General features: G+C 37.7%; 5 protein-coding genes across 6 annotated transcripts in view; 3 read left to right on the plus strand and 2 right to left on the minus strand.

Moving 5' to 3' along the window:
• LOC126848813 (CD63 antigen-like) overlaps nucleotides 1-395 on the plus strand; it is a 169,380-nt gene extending 168,985 nt beyond the window's left edge. For both annotated transcript variants that reach the window (XM_050590041.1, XM_050590040.1), the window contains one exon: nucleotides 63-395. In XM_050590041.1, coding sequence (XP_050445998.1) covers nucleotides 63-128 — 66 coding nt within the window. In that variant the 3' untranslated portion in view covers nucleotides 129-395. The remainder of the gene's footprint in view (nucleotides 1-62) is intronic.
• Nucleotides 396-1,607: 1,212 nt separating this feature from the next.
• On the plus strand, nucleotides 1,608-6,463 carry LOC126848811 (CD63 antigen-like). The gene is made up of 5 exons (XM_050590038.1): nucleotides 1,608-1,893; nucleotides 4,554-4,742; nucleotides 4,821-4,991; nucleotides 5,598-5,828; nucleotides 6,133-6,463. Exons 1-5 carry the CDS (start codon nucleotides 1,819-1,821, stop codon nucleotides 6,328-6,330), a joined length of 864 nt encoding a protein of 287 aa, XP_050445995.1. The 5' UTR covers nucleotides 1,608-1,818; the 3' UTR covers nucleotides 6,331-6,463.
• A 139-nt stretch (nucleotides 6,464-6,602) lies between these two features.
• Nucleotides 6,603-9,257, minus strand: LOC126848809 (alpha-ketoglutarate-dependent dioxygenase alkB homolog 4). The gene is made up of 5 exons (XM_050590034.1): nucleotides 8,921-9,257; nucleotides 7,928-8,053; nucleotides 7,749-7,841; nucleotides 7,246-7,673; nucleotides 6,603-7,168 (listed from the first exon to the last, which is right to left on the minus strand). Exons 1-5 carry the CDS (start codon nucleotides 9,020-9,022, stop codon nucleotides 7,018-7,020), a joined length of 900 nt encoding a protein of 299 aa, XP_050445991.1. The 5' UTR covers nucleotides 9,023-9,257; the 3' UTR covers nucleotides 6,603-7,017.
• Nucleotides 8,418-11,145, plus strand: LOC126848820 (peptidoglycan-recognition protein 2-like). Its single transcript, XM_050590054.1, has 5 exons — nucleotides 8,418-8,559; nucleotides 9,524-9,615; nucleotides 9,918-10,125; nucleotides 10,312-10,430; nucleotides 10,546-11,145. The coding sequence occupies exons 2-5, from the start codon at nucleotides 9,558-9,560 to the stop codon at nucleotides 10,728-10,730; spliced, it is 570 nt and encodes a 189-aa protein (XP_050446011.1). The 5' UTR covers nucleotides 8,418-8,559; nucleotides 9,524-9,557; the 3' UTR covers nucleotides 10,731-11,145.
• LOC126848828 (protein split ends-like) overlaps nucleotides 11,136-26,634 on the minus strand; it is a 77,407-nt gene continuing 61,908 nt past the window's right edge. Inside the window, 8 exon segments of the mRNA XM_050590068.1 lie at nucleotides 11,136-14,623; nucleotides 14,804-14,962; nucleotides 15,076-15,846; nucleotides 16,065-16,178; nucleotides 16,307-16,423; nucleotides 16,528-21,943; nucleotides 21,945-25,817; nucleotides 25,899-26,633. Of these exon segments, the coding sequence (XP_050446025.1) occupies nucleotides 14,495-14,623; nucleotides 14,804-14,962; nucleotides 15,076-15,846; nucleotides 16,065-16,178; nucleotides 16,307-16,423; nucleotides 16,528-21,943; nucleotides 21,945-25,817; nucleotides 25,899-26,633 (11,314 nt within the window). The 3' untranslated portion in view covers nucleotides 11,136-14,494.

The following is a 26,634-nucleotide window of genomic DNA, read 5'->3' on the forward strand; positions in this document are numbered from 1 at the left end:
GTTTTTGCATATTCTATTTATAGAAAAAAAAAAAGGAATAATTGGTATCTTTTATGTTGCAGCTGATAGGAATCTTCTTGTCATCCTATCTAGCCAAGTCAATAAGGAATTCTTACCAGACTATGTAGAGTGCCATGCAAATGCCAAGCGCGCCAAACTTAGTGTGTTATTTTTGTGTAATATTTTTAGATTAGAATTAAATAAGAGCCAATCTTTCCAGCCAGGATTTGCATTAAGATATAGAATATAATATGCCTAATGAAATTATCGATCTGATGTGACATGAATATATTGTTTATATTGTGCAAAGGTGATAAAAACTATTTTTGCTACGCATTATGTACATGATATTTCACATCGCGCATATTTTTAATAAAATATTTTATTTCGTCAAATATTTTTGTAATGATTGCGTTCATTAATTCTTGTATACTTTAAATGTATGGTAAACTTCTATTTTATCATTATTCTTAGATTTTTATGAACGTATTTTTATGACATATACAATATTTGTTTTATAAAAAAATTTGCCGTAATTCTTCAGTTAAGTTTTATTTGAAACAGTTTTTGTGACTTGTAAATTACAGAAATGAAAGAAGTCGAACATTGCACGTTTGTGTCTCTGTGCGAATCATATACATACGCACACAATATTAACTTAATCGCTCATATGAATCATACTCGTGTTATTGTTTTGGTCGTATATAAACGTAGCAACGAGAGCGTAAGTCTTTTTTGTATATCCATCAACGCGAAAACTTCAGTCTTCTCTTGTATCTGATTTCAATCATAATATGTTATTGCTTCTTTGTCACTTATATTTTGAGAGTAACACGTATACATATATAATATACATATAATTTTTTAAAGTCTATCTATAAAATATTATATTAATATATTTTATATTTTATTAATATATTTTATAATCTTTTTTTTTAGTAAAATAATGAAAAATACGATAGTAAGAAATAATATGCAACAAGATTGAATTTAATGTTTTATTACAATTTAATGAACTTTATGAATTAAAGTTCTTTTAAATTTTATGGACAATGAATGCATTTAAATATTATGCAATACTACATGCTAAATATCATGGTAGATTTAAAAATATAGCATAAATGTGTCTCAGCTATTGAGATACCCTAGATAAATATATTCTCTATGCTACAAAAATATATTATAAAATTCTCATTATAAGATACATAATTTTTAGATATTAAATGTTTCATTGATAAGCTGAACTGAGTTCGTGTGTTCACCGCATATCTCCAAGTCTGCAATATACGTTAAGGTACCTTTTGATGCTAACGCTCGACGCGCCCATTTTCAGCGTCAAAAGATATCACGTAATTAAAAAATGACAAATTGGTATCTTAATTTTTAGTCACGTGATGTTTTTTGACGCTGAAAATAAGAGTCAAGCGTTAGCGTGAAAAGGCATTTTTAGTGTGTGTGCTGTCAAAAATTCGCTTCGTCATATCCTTTTACAATATCCCAACTTTTTCATTCCCTCTCTCTCTCTCTCCTCTCTCACTCTTGGATCGCACGTATTCTCAAGGAAATCCGCGCGGTATGTATCGCGCAAAACGTGCGCGATCGTGCGAGATCGCGTGACGCACGAACAGTCGCCCGTCGTCGTCCGTTTGCATTCGTACGTTTTCGTGGCTCGTTATCGGCCAGCGGATAACGGCCGGGCTAACTGATCGGCCGATATCCGGGATCGTCATCAACAGTCGGTGCGTCAAGTGCGTCGAGTGTGCGCGGATCCGTTTGCTGTGCACCTGCGTCCGGGTGGAGCCTAACACGAGCACCAAAATGGCGGCCACGCATCTCGATGTCGGCCTTCGCTGTATCAAGTATCTACTGTGCGCGGTCAATTCCCTCTTCGTGGTCTGTATCATATATACGATATCGTCGTCTTCTTTGTTTTGTATCTCCCTCTTTCGTTATTTCGCATTACAATTGGAAAAATTCCGCGCATCAGTCAATTCATTTTTAATTTAACCAATGGATTCGCGATTCCATACGTGGAATAAAATTTTGTTGATATCTCGACAATATAATTTCTTATCTTGACGACATATTCTATATATTGAGTACAAATATCAGATTTTATATATATGTATATATAAGTCGCGATAAGGAGACTTCTTGGAAGCAAAATAATTTGCCGCAAATTTTTTATCGATCCACACATCATAGGAAGTTTATCAGGATAAATATCTTGGAAACTGAAACAATATATTATAAACCCCTCCTGATGTGCGTAAAAATAAGTTCTCGTGACGAGTCGACGTATACATGCATTGTCCTTGGAAGATGCCATTGCGACGCAATTTCAGGGAGGTGCAATTCTGCAATTGCGCATTATATGAGTGCTACTATACGTAGACTATACCATACGTTACATAATTATCGATTACTGTTATAGCGATAATGTAATATGCTTATTATAGATATGGATGTTTGAATCCTAAAACAAACTTAATATGGAAGCGTTTGTATATAATTGTTGCTATCTATTTTTGACAGAAAAAAGAGAATCGAGTTTGCCAAAATAAAACGAAATTTTTTTGAAAGGAAAAGTTCGTTCTTTTTTTTTTTTAAGCGCATACGTATATTATTTATACTTAAGACAGATAGATAGATATAGATAGAGAGGGGAGGAGGGAAAGAGGAAGAATAGAAAGAGAGAGAGAATATAATACCGGCTGTATTGATTAAAACAATTCGCCATTTCGGTTAAAAAATTGACTTGAGATAACGCGTATCTTTCTGATTTTACGACATCTGTAGTAACAAAATATAAACTATGATATATATATGTATATATATATAGAGGAGAAAGTATAATAACGCCTTTGAGAGAGTACAAAAAAGTATGAACAATACAAAAATAAAAGTAAGTGTTTCTTGTGCGATATTAATATTTTTTATTTACCTATCCTTTGTTCTTTGTCGCGCGAAGAGAGCGATATGGGCCATGAAGTTTCGTTTTATTAGAGAGGATGTACTTTCGCAACTACGGTCGATAGGCAAGGCTATGCACTTCTGAATTATTAGGGATGGATGTACCTATACCAGCCTGGCTCAACCTGATTATATAATTTTCAATTAAATAAAAAAACGAAACCACACATGCTTTCTCCTGTGCCGTATAGTTTGCTTATCCATGCACAGTATTACCTTAAAATTCTCGTATACAAATTGGCACAAGAACACAAACATAACATATAAATCGACCAACAAAACGCTCGGTATGAGTGACATAATGCTGAGTATGTCATCTAACAAAATTTATGCTAGCCATTTTATATTGCGACACACTTTTATAAATTATGATTATGCATCTATATAAATTTGCAGCTTAATTGCTATATGTACATGATTATATATATATATATATATATGTAGGTGTTTTGAAGAAAAACAGTAATTCTTTTTTTTTCTTACACAACACATTGGCATTTGAAATTTAACGAAAAGAATCAAGGATAAATTTGCTTTCGCGTTTTGTTATAGTCTTACATAGAATGATATAATATAAAATCTGTCTTAGGAAAGTATTTCAAACACCTTCGAACTTACATGCTGTTATATCTATCCATAGGGGAATTTAATGGTCGCTTATCAATAGAGATAAATTTACAATCTCGTGATGATGTCGCGTGGTATCATATGACTTCAACAAGGTGGATGGCTTCGATATACAAGTAAAACAAAAAATTGTGAAAGTTTGCGCAGATTGATGCAACAGTCGATTGCCTTCTGTTTGATTTTATTGTTATCGATAAGAGAAAAATATGTGTCTGTCTTTTAAGTATATAATTCCTAGAGAGTATGTATCATTCCTTATCCATTCCTTGTTTATTTAAATGAAATTAAAAATTTAACACCTTTGCTTATTTTAGTATAACAGTTTTCGATAACTTGTCGACGTTTTGGAATAGTTTAGTTTCACAATGAGAACGTAGACTCGTATCAACTATAAAAGATACGACTTATCGCGCAAGAATAAGCAGCTCACTTTGTAGAATAAGTAGAGAAACTAGTGTGTATATAGCGATATGTTTCATATAATAGTGATAAAAGAGTTGTACACATTTTCTTATCTAAAAAGTTAACCGAGAGCGTATTACACATACAATTGTTACTCAATTAATACTAGAGATATATATTATATAACTATGTATTAATACTAAACTATGTATTAATGTATAAAATCTATGTGCTACAAGACAACATAAACATATTATGTTTGATTTTATGTGCAATTCTATATGCATTTGTAAATTATTCCTACAAAAACAGAAATAGAATTTATAACATTGGATAGGATATGCTAAGAAAGTACAAGCAGAAAATTGCAGATTATATGCGAAAATGAAAACAAAGTTTTTATAAATATGTAAAGGTTTTTCTTTTTCTTTTCTAAATGATTGAGAACGAGTAGCATCTCGCAATTTAATGCGAACAGTTTAGTTCATTTATTATTATTGAAATTATATTTTAATAATATATTGATTATTTTTATCGTTATTTTATTATAGTTGACGGGGGTGATGATAATATCGGTTGGCACGACAATTTATGCTGTTTATGAGAATTTTTCGCATTTCTTGGATTCAAGCTACTTTTCGCCAGCCACGCTTTTGATCGTGGTCGGAATATTCGTCTTTATAATTGCTTTCATGGGATGCTGCGGTGCGATTAGGGAAAGTACCTGCATGGTTCTTGTGGTGAGACATTCGCATTCTTCCTTCTGCTTCAAATATTATTTCTTGATACGTATACTACACTCATTCCTGCACTTGTAGTTTGCAGTCTTACTCTCGGTTGTTTTGGTGATGGAACTTGCCGCAGCTGTTGCTGCATACAGTCTCCAAGACGGCATTAAAGGCCTTCTAGCTGAGAAAATTAATCTAACGATGCATCAATATGAAAAAAACAAGGAAGCCACGTTTGCAATCGATTTTATGCAATCTAGGGTATGAATTAATCATTTTTATATTAGTTGTAAGTTATTGTGAACTTATGTGTATAAAATAACATATTATTTTTTTCTCTAAGAAACACAAAAATAAAACTCTAAGAAGTTATATGAAAAGACACATAATATTGTTGAATATGGCAAATTAGAATTTAGAATTATTTTTTTCTTTTTTAACAAAAATATTAAAGAAAAATTATTATTTATCTTATATTGCAAATTTTCAACTTTTATCTTTGTAAATAATTCTTCAAGTTATATTATCTATTCAAATAATGTATTATCTATTCAAATAATGTATGAATAATGTACGAATAATGTCTATTCGAAATTTAATAAAGAATAAGATTTTATCATTTGTTTGCTGATCTGAAACTTAACTCCTGAAGAATTCTTCATTTTCACTAGCTTTTAATTTTAGAATTATTAATGTTTTATAAAAAATTGATTTTATATATACAATTTAGTAGAAAAATCCGTAAATAAAAAGAGGTACATATATTGTATACGTGTTACAAAAACTATTAAAGATGTTGATACATTATCTACATAAAAGCATGTTGGAAACAAAATATCGATCTTGTATAATAATTTTTCTTTATAGTTACGTTGTTGTGGATATAATAGCTATATGGATTGGAACAACGTATCGTTCAACAAAACGTATATGGACGTACCTGATTCTTGCTGTGCATATATAGTAGACGAGATACCAGAATTTCCGGATCGTTGTCAGGGAAAATATCAGGAGGGCTGTATCAGTCGTCTTTCTATTATTGTTCACCGCAGTGCATTATACATCGGCACGGGAGCTGTAGCGATCGGTCTTATTCAGGTTAGTAAAATTCAATTTTTTCAACTTAATTTTAATCTGTATGCTAAACTATGAAATCACAATTTATCATGTAATACATTTGCTGGATAAATAAAACATATGCCAACATTGAGCGATATACATGTTGAAGTAGAATATTCTGGAAGAATAAATTGTAAAATATGTATCTAAAACTTTGAAATTATTATATGTCCCAACTTGTCTATTTTAAGATTAAAAGCGCAACCTTGAAAATGTAATTATGTAAATAAATATATTTGACAATAATGTATAATTTGACAATTGTGTCTATTGTTTTTTTTAGCTAACGGGAATTATGTTTGCGTGTATGCTTGGCCGAGCTATCAGACGTCAAAAGACAGAAAGGGAAAGGCGTCGCTGGGAATTACGAGAAAATCTCGTGAACGGTTATGAACCGCTGGGAAAATCGGATCCCTTAACTACATTTCCCGTAGTATACATGTCTCCGGATTACCCATTGAAAGGCGTTAAAAAATGTTAACTTTCTAAGACAAAAATAAAACCAGATATATTTTTATTCCTATTGTTCTCATGAAGAGAAATTTACATAAAAACTGACCAATGATTCTATTTTCTATAATATAAATATATAAAAACCTTTATATGAAAACAAATATTTATTTTTTATTTATTTACTTTCACGTTTCTTTGTGTGAAAGAATTCAATGGGTTATCATCAGAAGTAATATAGAAAAAAACAGTACTTAATACCAAGTAATTGTGATTTATATAACTCATAGATTAATATATTTTCTTATAACTAAATAAACAGTCCAATTAATATCTGTTTTAAATAATATGTATTTAATAATTAGATGTTGCGAAATTTTTTAATTTAAATTCAAATTTCATGATTTCAAATTAATTTTAAATTTATACTATAGAGATAATTAAGAATGTTTGTGTGTGCTATAAGAGAAAAAGTATTATTTTCAAGTATGAATTACTTATTGAATAATAATAGAACACGCACACTTCTTTTCAAATTATACAAAGATTACTGTAAAAGATATTGATATCTATTAAATACTATTAATATATTACATTTTTGTGTTATGAATAAAATATCTTTGTTCTACTTAAATGGTATTTACATATATATTTATTCCGTCAAACGAAAAAAAATATATTTGATAAATTTATTATTTAAATCTATTTCATAGCAATATCACCAGAAGAATAAAGCTTGCCTCAAAATCTTAGAAGCTTCTTCATGATGTTCCCCATTCTCAAGATATGGTGGCGTTAATTCACGATATGCGAGACAAACGCGCCTCGATGCGACATCTTGTCGAAGAACGGAATGTTCCCACTGATATCTATGAAACAAAAACAATTTAAAATATTAATTCAATGGGATATAGTATATTTTCGTTTCTAGAAAAGAAAAATATACCTTGCTGGACCATATAAAATCATGAGTGACCTGGCAGGCATCGGCAATCGTACTACCATGTTATCATCAATATCAATTTGTGTGTTATTACAAATGCCTTTTTCTAGGATGGAATTGTATCTTGAAACACAGTCTAAGTTGTATCGTGTTATTGGACCATGATAAGGAGTCATTGTTAACACAGCATCTCCGAGAACATTAACAGTCACTATACGTTCTCCCCAAATCCAGCAATCGTCGATGTGAGGATCAATAGAGGCACCTCGTTCGGGATCATATTCAAGCGAACATTGCTCGATAGTTCTAAAACCATGTAGCAGTGGTATTTCTTGAAATTTACTCTGTACAAACTGTGTTGTTTTAGGAAAACCGTCAAATACTCCTAATCGTAACTTTCGCTTTTTAAAATTACATTTTGGTCCAAAATTCTATAAATTAAAGCATTATAACTTAAAATACATGAACATGTATAGAGTTGTATTAATTTTTATGCATAAATATACCTGTTTTCTTCTACCACTCTGTGAAGTTTGCCAAGGGAGATAATCGAGTGCTTCCATCAGTTTCTTAGCCTCATCTTCATTTAAGAAATTTAACTAAAACAGACATATTGTAAATTATATGCTAAAAATATGCTGTAAAATATACAGTAGTTTACTGTATATTTTATTAATCACATTACCTTGATATAAACACCAGGATAATCAATTAAATTTCCATCATGATGAGGATGTTTTTTGTACTCGTCTACATCCCATCCAGGTGATAATTTATCACAATATGGGCAATAAACATAAGATTTGCTTTTCTGTAAGAATAGAAATATATTTTAAATTAGATAAAAAATTAAACAATAATTAAAAATATATTTCATCCCAATTTGTATAATTAAAATTATAAATAAATTTTTATAAAAAAGTATATACTATTTTAAATCAGTTTATATTATAATAGTTCATATTACATCAAGTATATAAAAATAATATTATAAGACAAATTAAGAAAGACAAAGTAAATGCTTCATCTTTTTACATAAAAAAGTACAAACTGGTTATTCTAGTATTCTATCCAGTTAGAAGCAGATTCAACAGACAGAACACAGTGTAATATTATATCAAATATATAGAAGAATAATATTGAGGGAAAATGAAGAAGAAATAAGTGGCTCATCTTTTTACACAAAAAACTGCAAACTGGTTATTCTAGTACTCTCTAGCCAGCTAGAAATACGTACATAAATTCAACAATCAGAACAGTGCATAGCAGACAGTAGATAGAAAAGACAGAAACTTCTGGTAAAATATTCAAACTCAGGTAAAATATTCAAATATAAATCTTTAAATTTCAATTTATATTTTTCAAGAACTAGTTATGCTTGTGAATGTATATTACAATATATAATACAAGAACGATCCTATAAATAAAATATTGTATCAAATTCAAAAATAGTTCAAAGATTAGAAGAATGCAGAAAATTGCGTTCGATTATTACGAATCTGAGTAATAAAAATCCAATTAAAAAATATATATATTCATAAAGCCGTAATGTGGAAATTCCTAAAATCGACGTAAATTTTATTTTTATATACTCATTTACGGGAAAGGGAATTCCGTGACAAATTCTGGGAAATTCCATCATGCGACACGAATATTTTGATCTAGGTTAAGAGACTACCTGTAATATTTCCTTCAGATCCGGCTTCGATATCTTGTATTTAGCCTCGCAAATTAAGCAAGAGCGTATTCCTTTGCAGCCACACGGTCGAACAGTTTCCATAATGTTTCCTTTTTTTTATATCGAGCACGAAAACACTGAAAAAATACACAGTGTTGTGTAAATCACCGGCATATTTACCAAGTCGACTGTCGAGAGTAGATATAACGAGATATCGTTTTCACATTATGTTGGTCCGTATCGATTCGAAAGAATTTTATTTCTCATTAGATGAAATTAAGAAATTATATTCTTAATATTTTTAGATGAAATCTTCATAATAAAGATGGCTAATGATTGTTAATAAACGCAATGATTTAATCATTGATAAAATAAATAATAAATGATATTTCTCAGCTGTTCTCTTTCTCTCTCTCTCTCTCTCTCTCTCTCTCTCTCTCTCTCTCTCTCTCTCTCTCTCTCTTTCTGTTATCGTGGAAAATTATATGCGAAAAAGAAAAATTAAAGATTATAATTCAGCGAATCTCTCTCGTTATCGCTTGTGGATTGCCCCGGGGCAATGTTGGGTATATATATTTTAATCTTTTGATGTTTTTCTTACAGTTGTACTCAGTTGTCTCTATTTCACGCTGCAAAGATGCTGTCGAAGATGATCTGCTTCTTACTTCTTCTGGTACTTCCTGCCAGTTTCGCCAGTAAGTATTCTAATATTTAAATTCTCAGTTGATCTATATCAATCGTTATCATTTTACAAAAATCTTTTAAAATATATGTAAAATACACATGTCGCTTTTAACTTTTTGCCAAATCAATCGATATAGTTTCGCGAACATATTTTTTATTATTTTTTTATTATTAAGCAATTAAATAAAAAGGTGAAAAATAAAATTCTCTGAAAAATTGAGTTTTTCGATTTAAGTATTTTTTTTCCCTGTTGTAAAAATATTTGTTTATTCTCGGGATCAATTATAAAATCTTTAATTGAATATCTTTGCAGAGGTCAAGTGTCCCAACATCATCAGCAGAAATCAGTGGACCTCCGTTCCCGCTGGAGACGTAAATTATTTAATAGTGCCATTACCTTACGTAATAATACAGCACACAGTCACTCCTGAATGTAATTCGCGCGAGGCCTGTACAACCCGCGTTGACAGCATCCGCAGTTATCATATGGACCAACTTGGTTGGCATGATATCGGTTATTCGTAAGTCATAATAATAATTATTATCTCAGCTCTGTTGAGCACAAATACGCACCGCTCCCATAACATGACATCATTTGCTTTGTAACATGTAAATATCTAATAATATTAAGGAAATGTATAATATATAAAATAATATATTATAAAATATAATATATTATAATCAATGTAATTGCCTTTTCTCTAAAGATTCATAATCGGTGGCGATGGAAACGTATACGAGGGAGTTGGATGGTCTCGCGAAGGGGCACATACATTCGGATATAATAAAAAATCTATCGGTATTAGTTTCATTGGAAATTTCGAAAGTAAGCATCTCGAAAAAATATATATTTTTTTTTTCATATCATATGTTTAATATATTTATATTTTATTTTTTATGTGTTAGATTGCTATATTTTTGGCTATTCCTTTTTTTTTCAGATAAACAGGCCAGCCAGAAAATGTTAAATGCAGCGCATCAATTAATTCAGTGTGGTAAATCCCAAGGTATCCTTCGAAACAACGTACGCGTGCTTGGTGCACGACAAGTACGATCAACATTGAGCCCTGGGTATCAACTCTACACGCAGATTCAAGACTGGCCTGAATGGGCTAGCAGTCCTTAAATGAATGTTGGCGATAAGTACGCTAAAGATCCGATTTAAATAACTATACCATATATTAGGGAGAAAATATTTGCTCTTATAATTTTTAAACTAATATAAAATATAAATGTAGAATAGAATAATTCTTCTTTTATATATAAATATAAGAAATTTTGAACCTTTTTTAATAAAGTTTATGAAGAAAGCTTCTTTGTATCACAATACTTATTGCTGTATATTTTAATTCGCATTTCTTAATCCAAATCTTAATCTCGTTCAGTAAAATTATATAGAACAGGCCATAAAACCATTCTTCAAATAAGATCATTATTCTGTATGATGATATATTTTCGCAATTCGTTGGCAGAATTAAAAAAAAAAAAAAAAACAATTAATATAAGATTGTAAGAGAAATATACGTCAATATTCGAGGTAATACTTTGTGTTTTATTATATTACCTTTCTAGCGAGAAGTCCAGCTCCTGATCTAATATAAAAAGAAAGTTCTTAACATACGTTTTAACGCATTAACATTTCAGAAGAACGCATGTAGACGACATGTAGAAATAAATCGTGGATAAATTGTGATGAATTTAGGAGATGGAACGGTATGACAATCGTAATGTATATCCAATTCTATTCAAGTTTTTCTTTTTTTCGATTATTAGGAGATCACGTAATTACTAATATACAAATGATACATTATCACCGAGAGTTTCTCTTACACAGAATAAATATATTGCGCATTAGCGGGTTTTTCAAGAATGACGCAATCGAGCCGAGCTTAAGTTTTTTTTTCTTTTAATCATAGTTATTATTATCGTTAATATCCATATAATTGTCAATAACTACAGTAAAACACAAAACAAAAAAAAAGAAAAAAAGAATATAGATCTGTACAATCTTCTTCCTTAAATGATTAACGTAAACATTCTTTTGTATTCCTGTAGCCTACAATTAGGAAGAAACTAAATCATAATATTCACAGATATTTTACAAGATAGGTGAGGCCCGCTGACGGGCGCACGTGTCGCATAATAACGGTACAGAAAGTACACGATCCTGCACCTATGCTATATGACTGGCTGCAGAAGAAAGAGGAGGGAAAACGCAACGTTTCCATAAAAATAAATGAGTTGCGTGAAATAAACGACACGTGCGCACGTTCGCGCCTTATATACTTATATGCATAGCTATAATATATTTATATATATATAACGCTCCTTTTTTTTATCACCTTTCTCTCTCTCTCTCTCTCTCTCTCTCTCTCTTTCATTCAGTTATACCTCTACACTGTACATATCCACAACACATCTTTTACACTGTACATGCACACGCTCCGCGAATATCCGCGCTGCCTTAAAGTAATTGCATTGTCGCAGGGATGAACAGAACAATAAAATATCACTTAAACGATGTGTTCTATTCGCTTAGAAATAAAAGTAATAAATTTAGCGAATTGTCCAGTGGTCTCCTAAAATAATAGCAAAACAGATTAGGAAATATAAAAAGTATTGAAAAAGTTACCATTAGTATATATATGAGAATATATATGAATATAAAATAAATAATACACTCAGATATAGCCTTTCATGTCTTGATATTCTGCGAATATCAAAAGAAAATTAAATTTTTCGCACTTATAATAGATAATTAAAACAAATGAATGCATATGTTTTGTCTATCCCTGATTCTTGCATTAAGATTACTCTCTAGAGGCATGCGCCCTACGCGCAGCAGCATAATATCGTAAATAGATATAAGTTTCTTAATTTATTTAAAATGTTTTTTGACGGCTTGATGTGTGATATAGTGTAACCTCTGGTCTATACACGTAAGCGCATTTATTCGGACACGAATGCTAAAGAGTCTATGTGTCGTCGCGTGACGAAATCGATAGGATGAGAGATAAAGATAGATATATTTCCTGCGATTAAAAGAACAAGGAACGAATAATGAATGTAAATCGAATATTAATAAACGTTAAAATTTTATTCGCACTCGCTGTTCCGTGTTCCTTTTGCATTCGCTCAAATATATCCATCTTCATCAGATGTAAGTGCGTAGAATGGGGCGGCGTCAATGGTCAATGAGATCGGTCATACATTTTCCCAGTATGACAAATAAGCCCCATTTTGTTCTGTGTGCGAATTGGCATGCCCTAGCTAATCTGTTGTAATAACGTTAATAATAATTAATAGCAGCGGTAATAGAGTAGTGGTAGAGTAGTAATAGTAGTAATAGTAAGTAGTAGTAGTGGTAATAGTATAGTAGTAATAATAGTAATAGCAGTGGTAATAGTAATCGCAATAATATGTAATCATAATTATAATAATAATAATTAATAATGTTAATAATAATTGTAATAAGAATGGGCGATTATCAGTGTTACCAAAGTCATTTATATTAAAATAAATTAGACGAATTATAATAAAATCTTACAATGAGGGAGGGAACCGTCTAATTTATTTAATTCGTCAAAGTACCGAAAAATCTTGTACAATCGTAATTCTGACACTGGCAACACTGATTATTAACACTAATAGTAATCATAATAATCATAATAAAGAGAATATAAGTAATAACGTTAAAAATTCTTTATAAGATATATATAATGCTAAGAGAGTATGCTATGTATGAGAGGAATTTTAGTAATTCACGAGAGATTAATAATAATAATAATAATTCACAAATTCGCATCTTGCTGTGGGAAATCATGATATACTAAGATAAATCTATATAGATCGCACAAATTCTACGCGGGTGGCCCAACTTTTCTCATTCTCCGTGTGCTAGAGGACTAACATATTATAATTTACATTCTAAACTCGACACGACCGGCGGCGACAGCAGCAACGGGCAGCAGCAAAATTATCGTTATAATTATAATATAATATAATACATAGTCAGTTTTATATATAGAGCAGTATTTATACAAAAACACATCACATACCGCACAATCATTAGTTGGGCACCCTCTTATATGTTTTTATCTTTTGTCTTCTTCCTCTTTACGCAATTACAGTTACCGTTAAATACTTAAAATCACAGTAGTTATGCCCTCGGTGGCTCGCTTATAATTTTTTTACACAATTTATTTTATTATTATTAACGCCTAAATCTTACTTGAAATAGCTCGTAATAGCTCATGTAATAGTGATAGGGTTCGTTAGCTGCTTCTATATCTTTATTTCGCGGTTGACTTGTCCATCTAGAGAAACGAATTCTTACTGTTTCCTCTATGGGAGAAACGAAAGCAAGTAATGAGTATCGCATGACGAATCGAAGGTCTTGTTTGAAGGCTGGGGTTGTGCCTGATCCGCTTGTCAGAAAGACCAAGAGTGATGTCGGTCAATCCCACAAACATTATCAGTATTATAATTGACGCGAGTTACAAGCCGTTCAAAAAAAGAGAAAAAGAAGAAAAAAAAGAAGAAAAAAGCAAGAAAGAATCGAGCTTGCCTGCGCAAATTTCATCGAAGGGAGGTACGCACGGTAATGACCAGCGCATTTAAAAGTGCTAACCTCACTTCACTGCACAACCTCGTACCTCATCTTTAGGCCTACGATCTAAAGATCAGCTTACCCCGCCGGGTTCCATGTGATTGTCACTGATAACTCCGAATAAGGAGCTCTTCATTTTGAATGCGCATCCCGCTTTTTGTCGCACAATTACGCGCGTGTCAAGCGGACACTCCAGGCTTCATGCCAGGTATGAAGCGTCCTGCGGTGCGTGAAGACGAGACATACGGATAAATCGTGATCCGGTAGGTCAATGATCGGTTTCAAACCGTGGCAATGACGATTAGTAAATGAGAAATTTTTGCAACACGTTGATGTAGGTCCGGTGCAATTCTTGCCAAATTTTCATGCGCAAATTCACAAGATGGAAAAATGTGAACTACATACGCCGGCTAAAATGCAAAAAATTTTGTAGCATTACATTTTAATCGCATTTTATCAGAAAAAGTAATAAGAAGAATAAAAAGAGAATCAAGAATAAGAGGAATATATTATAACCCTTTCATGTGATATAGAGGGCTTGAATCTCATATAATGAAGAATCTCAAATAATAAAAAAAATTTTGACTCACCTGTTGTGATCCGGGTGCGGCAATATTTACAATTCCAGCAGCTTGCTTCTGTTGGAGATACATGATAAATCCTGTTTGAAGATTTTTACTTTGTTGCAGTACATCTACTTCATCACGACCACAAGGTAATGCCAATAACATGCAATGTTCGTTATCAGTCTGGAAAACATTTTAATTGACATATTAAAAAACAATTCAACTCATGTAATTTTAAATTCATCAAATACCGATATTAATGATATTTAACTTCCAAGAAAAATTACGATACATACTTGCATCTTTCTCGCTACCCCTTCAACTTGAGTTTGCTCTAATCTCATTCTTTGGGCTATTCTCAATGGTGGTGTAGAGCCGTCGCTGTTACACGGCAGACTATCTCTGGCTACGTTAGGATTGCCGAAAACAAAGTGCATTTGTACCGCTGCTTGATCGTTCTTGAGTGCTAGTAAACCTTGCCACATAACCGGGTAACGTTGGAGTAACATCTGAAACGTATCCGCTTGCGGTGGTACTTGAGATGCATACGGCGGTGGCGTGACAACATGATGCTTTCTACATCTCTCCGGCGTGGCGGCCCTGCCCATCTCAGGTGGCGCTTCGCTTGCAGCCATGGGATATTGAGAACGTAAATGGGCAGGCGGTGGTTCGTAATAACCTGGTCTAGCTCCAGCCGGTGTACCGGGTAATGATGGATTACTTCCTGCGTTATACTGCGGCGGAGGTGGCGGTAATCTTACATTTCCGTGTAGCATATAAACTTGAGCAACTTGTGGACTGTCGGTAGTACGATCTTGAGGCGTTCTCGTTCCTCGTCTTAATTCTAAAGGAGGACTGTGACTGTCTTCTATGCCGGTCTCGAGTTTCGGATCTAAAGGTAAGTGCGGAGATCTTGTTCCTGGAATGTGATAAGCTATGCGAGGCGCCGTTAACGCTTCCTGTTGCGCACGAAGATGGTATTGGTATTGCAACATCTGAGAATGTAAATAATGAGGTGGCAGCTCTCCACCACGAGTCAGTCCTCCGTAATGATTGACGACTTCACTCTGTGAAACAAGATTATCTTTATTATTATTTATATCAGAAACATTGCCCATATTAACTTACAATAAATCGTAGTAAAAATTCTTCAAATTTCATGCAATATTAAGAAATTTATGATTAATAATCTAAAAATTGAACTTTTTTCTTTTATATAAGGCATCCACATAATTCTATTAATATATTAAAAAAAATATATTAGAGAGAGAGAGAAAGTAAATACCTGTGAAGTATTAACGTGATGATGGGCAGGTGGAGGCAATGGAGGACTCTGGGATCGATGCGGGGGAACAAGACCATACTGACCCCCTGGTGGAGTAGCACCTGTGTTTCCGTGCTAATCAAAACCGAATAGAGTTAGTATTTAATGCGGTTTACAACATATTAGCTTTAGTAGCTTTTTTCTCACTTAAGCGCACAATTTTAAAACATAGTATTTATATAGTAAATATATACAGCATTTACCAGTGGAGCTTCGTACGTCGGCATTGGTACGCTACGACTTTGCGGACTCGCAGTTGGCATCATGATACAACCAGACATCGATACTTCCACTTTTTGCGGTTCCATCGTTCCAGTGGCCTGAAACACAAATTTCCAAAATATTAATCAATGTTAATTTATAATTTCTAGTGTTGAGTATAATATTGAATTTAGAATACCATCGAAAATTCCATCATACATACAGGAGTTTTCGGTACCGGTGGTCGGGTATTGCCGGTTGAAATCGGCTGCGGATTAACGAGATGCTGTTGCGTAGATGAACTTCCGGTGACAATCGGTGGAACTACAGCTTGCAATAGATGCGTCTTTGGATTAAGCGGATGAGGTTGTCCATTGATACCCTTGAGAGTGATAGGCTGCGAGACCGGTTGATGCATTCTAGTGGCGTTCACACTAACAGGATGCACGTTTATCGGCATTTTCTGCGACATGTTTACTATCGTCGACGTTTGTTGCTTGGCGGCTTGCAGAAGATGTTGCTTAGGATTAGGCGGTACTCCGGTATTGTTGAGTACCGGTGACATGGGTTGACCTTGCTTTACGCCTGTGTTTGGTGGTGCCAATTGCGCTGGCTGTTTCGCACGCGGACTTAAGCTGGGCGACACAACTCTGCCAGGTGGTATCTGCAGATTGAGACCCTGTACAGCTTGCACGGGTGACTTAACGATGTTTTGGACTATTGTTTGGTTAGGTAAGCTTGAAGCCACCGGTTTCGCGATGACAACCTGCTGTTGCGCCGAGGTCACGAGCTTGCTAGCGTTTAATACGTGCGCCTTGAGACTCGTAGGTTTCGTCTGCGAGGAAGAAGAGATGGGTATTGGTTGTGCCGTTGTAGTTGATGCTACAGACGTTGCAGTCACGGTAGTGACAATAGTCGTAGTTATTGTCAAAGATTGTGCAATAGTAATAGTAGAGGTAACCTGCACTGTCGGGGATTGTGGTTTCGTAATTACACTAGTTTGCGGTTGTATCGGTTGTGTCGATGCCAATTGACAAGATGGATGTTCTATAACGGCCTCCTTCTTCGGCTCTGCTGTTCCTAACAGAGGATCTTCAGATTTTACTCGTGGCGTTTCGTTTGTCGGACTTGCGCTGACTAATCCACCGCTTCGAGGTTCGCATAGTGTCCTATTGATAGTTTGCACCTGATTGGATGCCGTGGATACCGGAATATATTGACCTTCCTCGGATTCCCTCATAGGTATCAGCATTCCCGTGACTGGATCGATTAATGTCATCGGCTCGAGCGACACCGTCTTCTGCGGCACCGATGTAACAACAGTTTGAGCCGGTTCTTCCGCTTTCGGACTTTCCGGTTGAGCTGGTTTCGGTTCCTCTTTGATCGGTATGTCTTGCGGCGTCATGACTGTTTCTTTTGTCTTTTCTTCTCCGCTATCTTCGTTATTTTCCGACGTTCGTCTCGCTGTTTTTCGACTGCCCCTAGGTGATTTACGAAGCTCCGTTGTTAGTGGCGCAGTAGGTTGCACTGTCATATTGCGCGGAGCATTGTTGTGTCTGGTACTTCGTCTGGTGGCGTGCATATTCCCAGCGACACCGCTGACTAATCCTTTACTTGCAGGTGATCCACGGACAACATCCTCGATGACATCGTCGACCGTATTGCGATTGCCATCTCTCTCCGCCAATCTTCTCGATTTCCTCGTATTAGTGGCCGGAGAAACAAACTCTTCCGGTGGTATTTCCTTAACTGCGGCTACGGGTATTGCCGGCTGCGCATTAGGTCCCGTTACGTTCGGTCCGGGAGATTTAATAGTGAGAATAAGCCGCGGACGACCGGCGTTGTCCTCCTCGCTATCATCGTGGAACTCGTAAACATCAGCAGGCAATTTATTCTTTTCAACATGTTGTTTGCTACCTCGGGAACTTCTTCCACCTCGTCTGTGAGAAATGGTGCTCGCGTTCCTGCCACCTCGTCTCGTAGTGACCCCGCCACGACTGCCGCGTCTACTCTTCGCTCTGCCACGACGACTCTTTGTAGACTCATTTTCGCACATTTCCATACTCTCGTCGTGCTCCTCAGTTGTTAATCCAAAATTCTTTTTATTCTCGTTCTCTATTGACGACTCGGCATCAAACCAATCTGACTCATTCTTGCTAGTATCGTGCGAGTTACTATTTGCGCTCTCAGTCTGTTGCGTCTCGTCATCGCCATCGTTACCTTCACCATCGCACAAAGCATCGACTTTTTTTATCACACTTTCGATGTTCACTTCCTTCGCAGACCAATAGTCGCTGTCTTCTTTATTATCAATCGGATCTCCTTTAGAATCGATAGCAAGAGGATCCGTACTCGGTTCTTTCAACGGATCTTCTACTGGCTCTTCGTCTAATTCCATCTCATCATTCTCCTTAATCTCTTCTTTAATTTCATTCACAGGCTCCAGTTTTATAGGAGTTTCTGCTTCAAGTTTCGGTACAACCGGTGTATCGGCAACTTCGTCTTTAGGAATACATGGCGCAATTTCTGTCTTAATTACTACTTCTTGCTTTTCTTGCTTTACTTCTTCTATGCACGGTTGGTTCAAAAGTTCCTCGGATTCGACTATATTATATTCAGTTTCGTCTATCGTATCTTCCTGTTTAACGTCAACTGGCTCTTGTTTTATTGCATCTATTGGTTGCGTTGATTGTATAGGTGGTGTAAGTTGCATCGGTTGTGCAGTTTGATTAATCTGTGCTTCAGCATCGAGTTCCAATTGTTGTCCTTGGATGTGATCTAAACATTCGTTCATCAATGGCGTCGACATAGAAGATGCGGTTGACGATACTGCTCTAGTTATGATCGTCTGCGACTCTGTAGACACCAGAGGTATGTGAGATTTGACCAATTGATTCTGGGAGATAGGTGACTGTCTCTGACAAGGCGTTTGCGGGATAACGGATTTGTCACCGGATACTGACAACGGTGCATTCGTCGTTATTTGTTGAGGAACTATAGGTACTACGGTCTTTATCAGCGGTTGATTCGGAGAAGAGACATTTGGCGGGCCTAGAGTGTGCACCGACTTGTGAAGTAAGTGAGATTGACCGTGAGCCACAATTACAGGACTGAGCGTAGACGAGCGAGGTACGTGCGTAGTTAAAAGTTGAAGATTCGATACTTCTTGTTTCTGTCTGGGCGACAGCAGATTATTGTCTGTTGTAATAGATACGGAAATTTGTTTTTGCGTTCTAGATGACATCGTATAGCTGTCCGTGACGTAAGCTGGCTTACCGAATACCGGACTAGATGTACTAGCGTTAATCTCAATCTTCGCTGTTTCAGGTATATATGTGGGCGGTTGATTCGGCGATGGAACTTTAGGCGAGGTAGACGCTTTGTTGGTTGATTCAGGTATAATAGCGGGTGACAATTTTGGTTCTTCCAATCTCTGCGATTGTTCATTCGGATTTACCGGTAGTAGCGTCTCGATCACAGATTTACCACCCAAAGAGGAATCGCGCGAGTTTTTGACCTGTATGCCGGACGCTAACGGTGGCACAGGCATATAAGGTCGCGGTGGAATATTCAGAGTCAATGGTGGTAAACCACCGCGAGGATAACCGGGTGCGGGTGCTAGCATTCCTGAGGCGTGCTGTATTACTGGCTGTTGAGTGGCCGCTGTCGAATAGATTTGTTGAATTGGTGCTTCCGGTCTTTGAGCAGGGATAGGTACGCATACCGCAATCTTGGTAGGTGGCGGCGAAGCTTTTCTCTTGCTCACATTAGGTACGTGCGGACTTAACGTAGAATTCCGCGACCATTGTCCGTTGGGCGAAAGTGGTTGAGAAATGCGTGGCGATGATTGTGATGGTACCAAAGGTGGTATTCTCGACGGAACTAACGGTGGCAACGGTGTCGTGTTAGAAGATGACGAACAAGAAACAGTCGTCGTTTGCATTTTCGGAGAAGCTTGGCGCATGGGTACCATCTGAGATTGCGGAGACACGGGAAGCCTCTGATATAAAGGCTGCACGGTGATCGGTGATGGTCGCGAACTGGTAACAGAAAGCGATTTCGGAATTTCACTCATCGGTACGCTACACGGCACTAGCATAGGTTGTTTGTATTGCGGAGGTGGTGGCGATGCGGACGTTCTCTGCACTTGTGCCATTCTTTCTGAACTGGTGACATCAACGTCCGATTCTGTGGTTTCTAACTGCACGGGCTTGATGGATTCGCGTGGCTTCTGCTCGTTCAAAGTCCAAGAATGAGCGATCACGGAATTCGGTGGACTTTGTGGTTTCGCAACTACTGTAGACGGTAATCGCATTTCGATCGATTTCTCAGACGCAGTTAAGACGGGTGTCATGTTCAGCATTTTCGTCGGGGACTTGTAGAATGAAGGTATATCCGGTGTCTTTGGCGGTTGCGTCAGATCGACTGTCTCATAATTCGGATCCTCCTCTGTATCCGTGTCAATTTGTAAATCGTGCTCGCTCTGTGGCGTATCCGGCTTCAGATCTGCATCGCCTTCCACTGTTGAGGCATTCAAACTTTCGACTGCTTGCTGCATCTCTTCAACATCCTCTTGAGGTGCCTCGGCCGGAGTTCCGGTAATCCCGTTGGTTTCGGTTTCTTCTTCCTCGCCTTCGTAAGAGAAGTCTTCTGTCGAAGCGCCGAACGTTTCCTCGAGTAACGCGGCAACGGCGTCCTCCGTTTCTTCCTGTGATATTGCTACTCGTGGCTTGTCCTCATTCTGAGCCGGTGGCGTTGTTGGTACAGGTACTTCCGGTTCTTCTCTGTTGCTACGCGATTGACAATTGCTGTCCTTCTCGTCAGGCTCCGAGATACTTTTCACAGCATTTTCATGAATTGTCTCGTCTATTTCTATTCCAAAACCGGGTATAAACTTGTCCTTCTTCTTTTCCGACTTGGAGGTTTGAATGTCACTCACAACAGGAGGGGTAATAGAAGATATGTTGGAAGTCACTTTAGGTATCGGACTCAATAATGTCTCTCTAGGTGTGGGCAAACTAGATGATATTGTCTTAGATACTAACGGACTGCTAGCTCTCGGTGGACTAGGTTCGGCGCCCAGATAAGGTAATTCCCCGCTCTTTTCATGATGATGATGATGATGATGATGGTGATGATAATCCTTCCGATTGCGTTCCTCCTTTGATTTCTTCCGTTTCTTCTTCTTCTCTTTAATTTTCTCCGGTGCTGTCGAAGGTGTCGACGGCTCAACACTGTCATTATCATCAGTAAACCGAAAGACATCATGATCGCTGGGCTCGGTTGTACACACGGGAGCGGACTTCGGAGAACTCGGCATACCCAAAAGTTTTGCCTCGATCTCTCGGCCAGCTTCGGCCAAATCAACGCTGTTTTCATCTTCTGGTTGATGACGTCGTTTCTTTTCTGTTTTCCGTCTTGTTCTATCCATATCGAGCGAACTACGACCACCATCACTATCTGAAGCATATACGCTATTTTCCGATGTCATGTTATTAAATCTATTGAAGAACGTATGAGTATTTGATGGGCCATCGTCAACGTCGTCCGAGAGGGCCGAAGATATCCTCCATACGTTGAGAATCTCTTGCCTCTTGTCTGTTGAGCCTCTTTCGTCTCGCTTTAGCCTTATCCTCTCCATTCCGATCGCGTCTCTTATCCTTTTTACTACGTTGTTTCTTGTCGGCGCGCATTCTCTCCTCAGCGTTTTCTAATGCTGTCGTGACTATTGTCGTATTGGTGGTAATGGTGGTCAATTCTGTACCATGATTTGGTCGGCAATCTGTGTTCGACGACGTGATTAGATTGGTTTTATTTTTATGTTCTAGAGTTTCTGTCGGTTCCACCTTTATATTATTTTCACTCGAGATGCTATTCTTTTGACGTTTCTGTTTCTTTTTGTGTGACTTCTTTCGCGAATCTCTCTCGTGATTGTTCATTACTATTGTCGGATGATTCGTACGGAAGCTAACCGAGATTCGCTCGTCTTCATCGGATGTACGGGGCTCTTCCTTAATGTTCGTATGTACGCTATTTACAATGACGCTATTTGAGGCTTCTAGTGAATTTTGTTTCTCTTCAGTATCCGCGAAACCAAGATCGACATCACTCTCGAGAAATCTTTCAGTCTTTACAGATTTGCGAATCTTGTTATTAAATGGCTCCTCCTCCTCACTCGTATCAGAGTGAATGCGAGACCGCGAGCCCTTTCTAGAGAGAGACTTAGTTCTCGTCGAATCTGATTCGGAAGTAGCTTCGTCCTCAGTCAAAGCTTTGCTACTTACTGAGTCTCCGTCCCATGACGTGCTCTGCTTCTTCTCTTCTCGTCTAGCGCGACTTTGCTTCAGTTGCGAAAATTTATCTTTTAGTCGCACTTGACGTTTCTCCTCTTCTAATTTTTGCATATTTTTCGTCGAACGAGCCTTTACCTTATCATACATACTGATGTAAGCAGGTTCATCATCGACAATGTCAAAGATTGAGTGCTTCTTTGGCTCGTCGCTATCTGTGTCCGTGGCCGAAGGATTTCTTACCGTTTGTATCTCGTGAGTGGAGAGAGGACCATCATCCACATCACTATGCGAATTTAATGTAGAAGACTGTTGCTGTTGATGATGTTGCACATCTCTCGTATGATTCGATCCCACGGAAGCTTGCTCAGTCGAATCGTTTCTTTTGGAAAGTTCCAACCTCGACAGAAATTCCTTATCAGATTCGTGCGATACTCTAGGACTACGTTCTCTCGACTCCTTCTCCGACCGACTCTTTTTACTCCTTTGTTTCTCCTTATTACTTCCACTGTCTCTCGAATTATTTTCTCGAGTCAATTCGCCATCCCTGGTGTCCTGAGTCGCACTGCTGCTTTCTTTACTGTCACGACTCTCCCTGCTCTCTCGACTAGAACGATGCGAGTCGTTGCGATGTTTACGATCTTCGGATCTTCTATTTTGCCTAGACCGATCCTTGCTATCGCGTCGATGCTCCAAAATTTTCATACGTTTAGCATCCTCATCCGTGGGACAATCTTGCGACGAGCACCTGCGTTTGATTGCTACCGGTGCCGAGGTAATCTGAGTTTGAGACTGCATAACAGAAGGATGTAAATGATTCTCGGTTGATTGCCGTCTACTATCATCGCGTTCCCTCTTTTCTTTGTCCTTTTCTTCGCGATCTCTTCTCTTTTCGCGTTCTACCTTCTCTTTTTCTCGTCTTTCTTGATCTTCGCGTTCTCGTCGCTTCTCCTTCTCATGTTTTTCCTTTTCGAGTTTTTCGAGTCTCTCTCGTTCTTCTTTCTCACGTTTCTCCTTTTCCATCTTCTCTCGTTCTTCCTTTTCTTTCCGCCTTTCGCGCTCTAATCTTTCTTTTTCTTCCTTCTCTCGCTTCCTTTCTCGTTCGAGACGTTCTTTTTCTTCTCTCCTTCTTTCTCGTTCTATCCTATCTCGTTCTTCTTTTTCCCTTCTTTCTTGTTCCTCCCTTTCTCTTCTAAGGCGTTCCTTTTCTTGTTTTTCGCGCTCTAAGCGAATTTCCCGTTCTTTCTTTTCGCGTTCTTCGCGTTCTCTCCTTTCACGCTCCTCGCGTTCTCGTCGTTCTTGCCGTTCCTTCTCTTCTCGTTCTTTCCTCTCGCGATCAATACGTTCTTTTTCTCGTCTCTCCTTTTCTTTAAGTTCATTTTCTTCCTTTTCCTTTCTTTCACGTTCTCTTTCTTCTCGTTCTCTTCTATCTTTTTCCTGTCGTTCCTTATCAAGTCTCTCTCTTTCTCGCCTCTCCTCGTCTTTTTCGCGCCTCTCACGTTCTTCTCTTTCCTTTTTCTCTTGTCGGTCACGATCTTCCTTATCCCTTCGCTCTTGTCTCTCACGATCTTCTTTATCTCTCCTTTCTTTTTCTTCTCGTTCTTTTCGCTCATACCTCAGCTCTTTATTATCCTTAAAGTCCCTATTATGATTATCCGTGTTGCCGACATCGTTCGCAATATTCGCGCTTTCCTTTTCATCTCTGTCTTTACGATTTCTTTCGACGTCGACTTCATCTTTCCGTGATCTTCTTTGACAATCTTTACTTTTACTATGTTTCGATTCTCTGCTATCCCTCCCATCGCGGGAGTCTCTGCTTTCTCGATTGCTACCGCTCGTTTCCTTCCTCAAACGAGAACGAGGCAAATCTGTGGAAGATGCAGATAATGATGATGAAGAGGAAGAATTAGATGAGGATGTTATGGAAGACGGTGGAGCTATCGAACTGGTAATAGTCATGGAAGATATCGCGCCTGTTATAGACATCGTTGTCGTCGCTATTGTCGCTGACGAAATTGTCGCACTCAACGTCATAATAGGCATCGCTGTTGTTATTGCAGTTGAATTGAAAGCATCTGACGCCGCTGTCACCGTAGGTGATGCGGTAGTCGCGGAGATGCTCAATCCCCGATGTGTCGAGGTTCCGAGGGTGTGAATATTACCTATACTACTACTGCTGCTTAGAAGACTACTGGCTGACGCTAAACCACTACCATTACTGTTACTGGCTGCCGTTCCACTACCAAGACCAATCGGTAGAGAAACCGGCGGTAACTCCGGACTAACTGTCTTAATAGATGTACCAGGTGTAATCGGTGTTGCCGGTGTTGGGTGTATGCAATTATGTTGTACTATTCGCGGATCGGTCTTTAATGCCGATGAGACTATGGTCATCGGAGTCAAACTCGCGGATAATGACGTATTAATACCGATTTGACTGGTAACCGAAGTACCGCTGGCTGGCTGTATTGGTGGATGACTAGGAAACGGATACTGCAGACAAACTTTGCTAGTACAGCCACCATCACTAGTGGTAAGACCAGCAGTGCTACCGATCATAGAACTGACGCCAATAACACCAGTAAATTCCCGCGGTTCGTATTTTTCGCTAAAGTTTTCCAATCGCTTCGAATCTTCATCGAACACGCTCCTTTTCGCGAGAACCGATTTCACAATGTCAGAAGGTTGCACTTCGTGAAGATCCAAATCAAGTAGTTTATGTCGAAATCGAAATCTTTCCGAAGCACTGGCATCGAGTTTCGCTAGAGCATCACCACCGGCGGCACTCAATGCTCTCGAACCGGACCACTTTTCGTATTTTTCATCCAGAGAGCGTATCCTTTCTTCCAGACTAGGAGATTGCGGCGCTATCTCGCTGTCGGAACTGGTGGGGCTCGAACTGGTATGTCTGGGAGGTGGCGAAGCTGGTGGTTGCGGTGCGGCACGAGGACTGGGCACAGTAGATAAACTGGCACACGGCGGACTAGCAATTTTAGCAAGGCTGGCATTATTCGATCGAGTGCCACTGCCATTGTTGTTGTTACTACTGCTTGTATTATTGTTGTTGTTTAACATTTGGGCCGCAAACCTGGGTAACGGTAACGACAACGGGCCCTCATGACTCCTTTCTCTGAATCTTCTTGGTTCGCTGGGTACTAGATTCTCCGGCCGCTCATCAACGAGAGGTGTACCTGGTCGGGATCCATCGTGGTGCTCATGATGTCTAGAAATGTTATCGTGATTTTAGTTTCAATAACTTTCTAAATATCTTTTCTTTTTTTCTTTTAAGTATAACATAACTTACCTGTTGGTGGCATCCCGACGGCGTTTACAAGGTCCAGGACCCCTACCTTCGCAACTACCTCTTCTTGTGCTATGGTGTACTACTTTGTTATCACTAACGCGTCTAAAGTCCATTCCTTTCCTACTAGAATGCGAGGTAACGAGTAACGATGCAATTTCCGGCTCTTCGTCTTCGCAGAGTATCGTCGTCGACGAGTTATCAAGTTTTGCGCGTTTCTTTGACACGAAACCGACCTCATCGCCGCTACTATGACATTCCTCAAGTTGCTCCAACAAATGGACGCGTTCCTTCTGGAGATGCCGAATATCAGGCGGAGGTAATAACGGTGGCGGTGGCGCAGGTGGGTCGATACTCGTAACAACGCTTTGCACTGCATGACGACGTGACGGTGGCGGACAATCGTCATCATTAAGTTTGCCATCACTGAGTACACTACTCTGGTAATCGTCGTGACTTGCACCGCTGCCTTGACTAAATTCGTCGTAGCTGCGAAACCGTCGCGACGTCGGTTCAGCATAATCACTCTCATAATAAGAATCTTGATAGGATCGTCTATTACTTCGTGACAATGCTGTTGGATGAGCTGGACTCGCGCCTGGTGTACTGCCTCCGGAAGTCCGCGAATAGTTCGTCGTTCTAGATCGCGGGGGCGTATCATAGCGCGTGAATCTGTTGCTCGAACTTGGTACTGTGACTGCAGAATCGAAGCTGTTGCGCTCCCGCCTAGAAGGAATCC

The sequence above is a fragment of the Cataglyphis hispanica genome, chromosome 4, assembly GCF_021464435.1.
Source record: "Cataglyphis hispanica isolate Lineage 1 chromosome 4, ULB_Chis1_1.0, whole genome shotgun sequence".
NCBI lineage: Eukaryota > Metazoa > Arthropoda > Insecta > Hymenoptera > Formicidae > Cataglyphis > Cataglyphis hispanica.

Coding starts and splice junctions, on each gene's coding strand:
- LOC126848811 (XM_050590038.1), top strand. CDS start 1,819: ATGGCGGCCACGCATCTCGATGTCGGCCTTCGCTGTATCAAGTATCTA. Junction 1,894..4,553: donor CGGTCAATTCCCTCTTCGTG/GTCTGTATCATA, acceptor ATTTTATTATAG/TTGACGGGGGTGATGATAAT. Junction 4,992..5,597: donor TCGATTTTATGCAATCTAGG/GTATGAATTAAT, acceptor TTTTCTTTATAG/TTACGTTGTTGTGGATATAA.
- LOC126848809 (XM_050590034.1), bottom strand. CDS start 9,022: ATGGAAACTGTTCGACCGTGTGGCTGCAAAGGAATACGCTCTTGCTTA. Junction 7,842..7,927: donor ATCCTGGTGTTTATATCAAG/GTAATGTGATTA, acceptor TGTCTGTTTTAG/TTAAATTTCTTAAATGAAGA. Junction 7,674..7,748: donor AGAGTGGTAGAAGAAAACAG/GTATATTTATGC, acceptor TTTAATTTATAG/AATTTTGGACCAAAATGTAA.
- LOC126848820 (XM_050590054.1), top strand. CDS start 9,558: ATGCTGTCGAAGATGATCTGCTTCTTACTTCTTCTGGTACTTCCTGCC. Junction 9,616..9,917: donor ACTTCCTGCCAGTTTCGCCA/GTAAGTATTCTA, acceptor ATATCTTTGCAG/AGGTCAAGTGTCCCAACATC. Junction 10,431..10,545: donor TTTCATTGGAAATTTCGAAA/GTAAGCATCTCG, acceptor TTTTTTTTTCAG/ATAAACAGGCCAGCCAGAAA.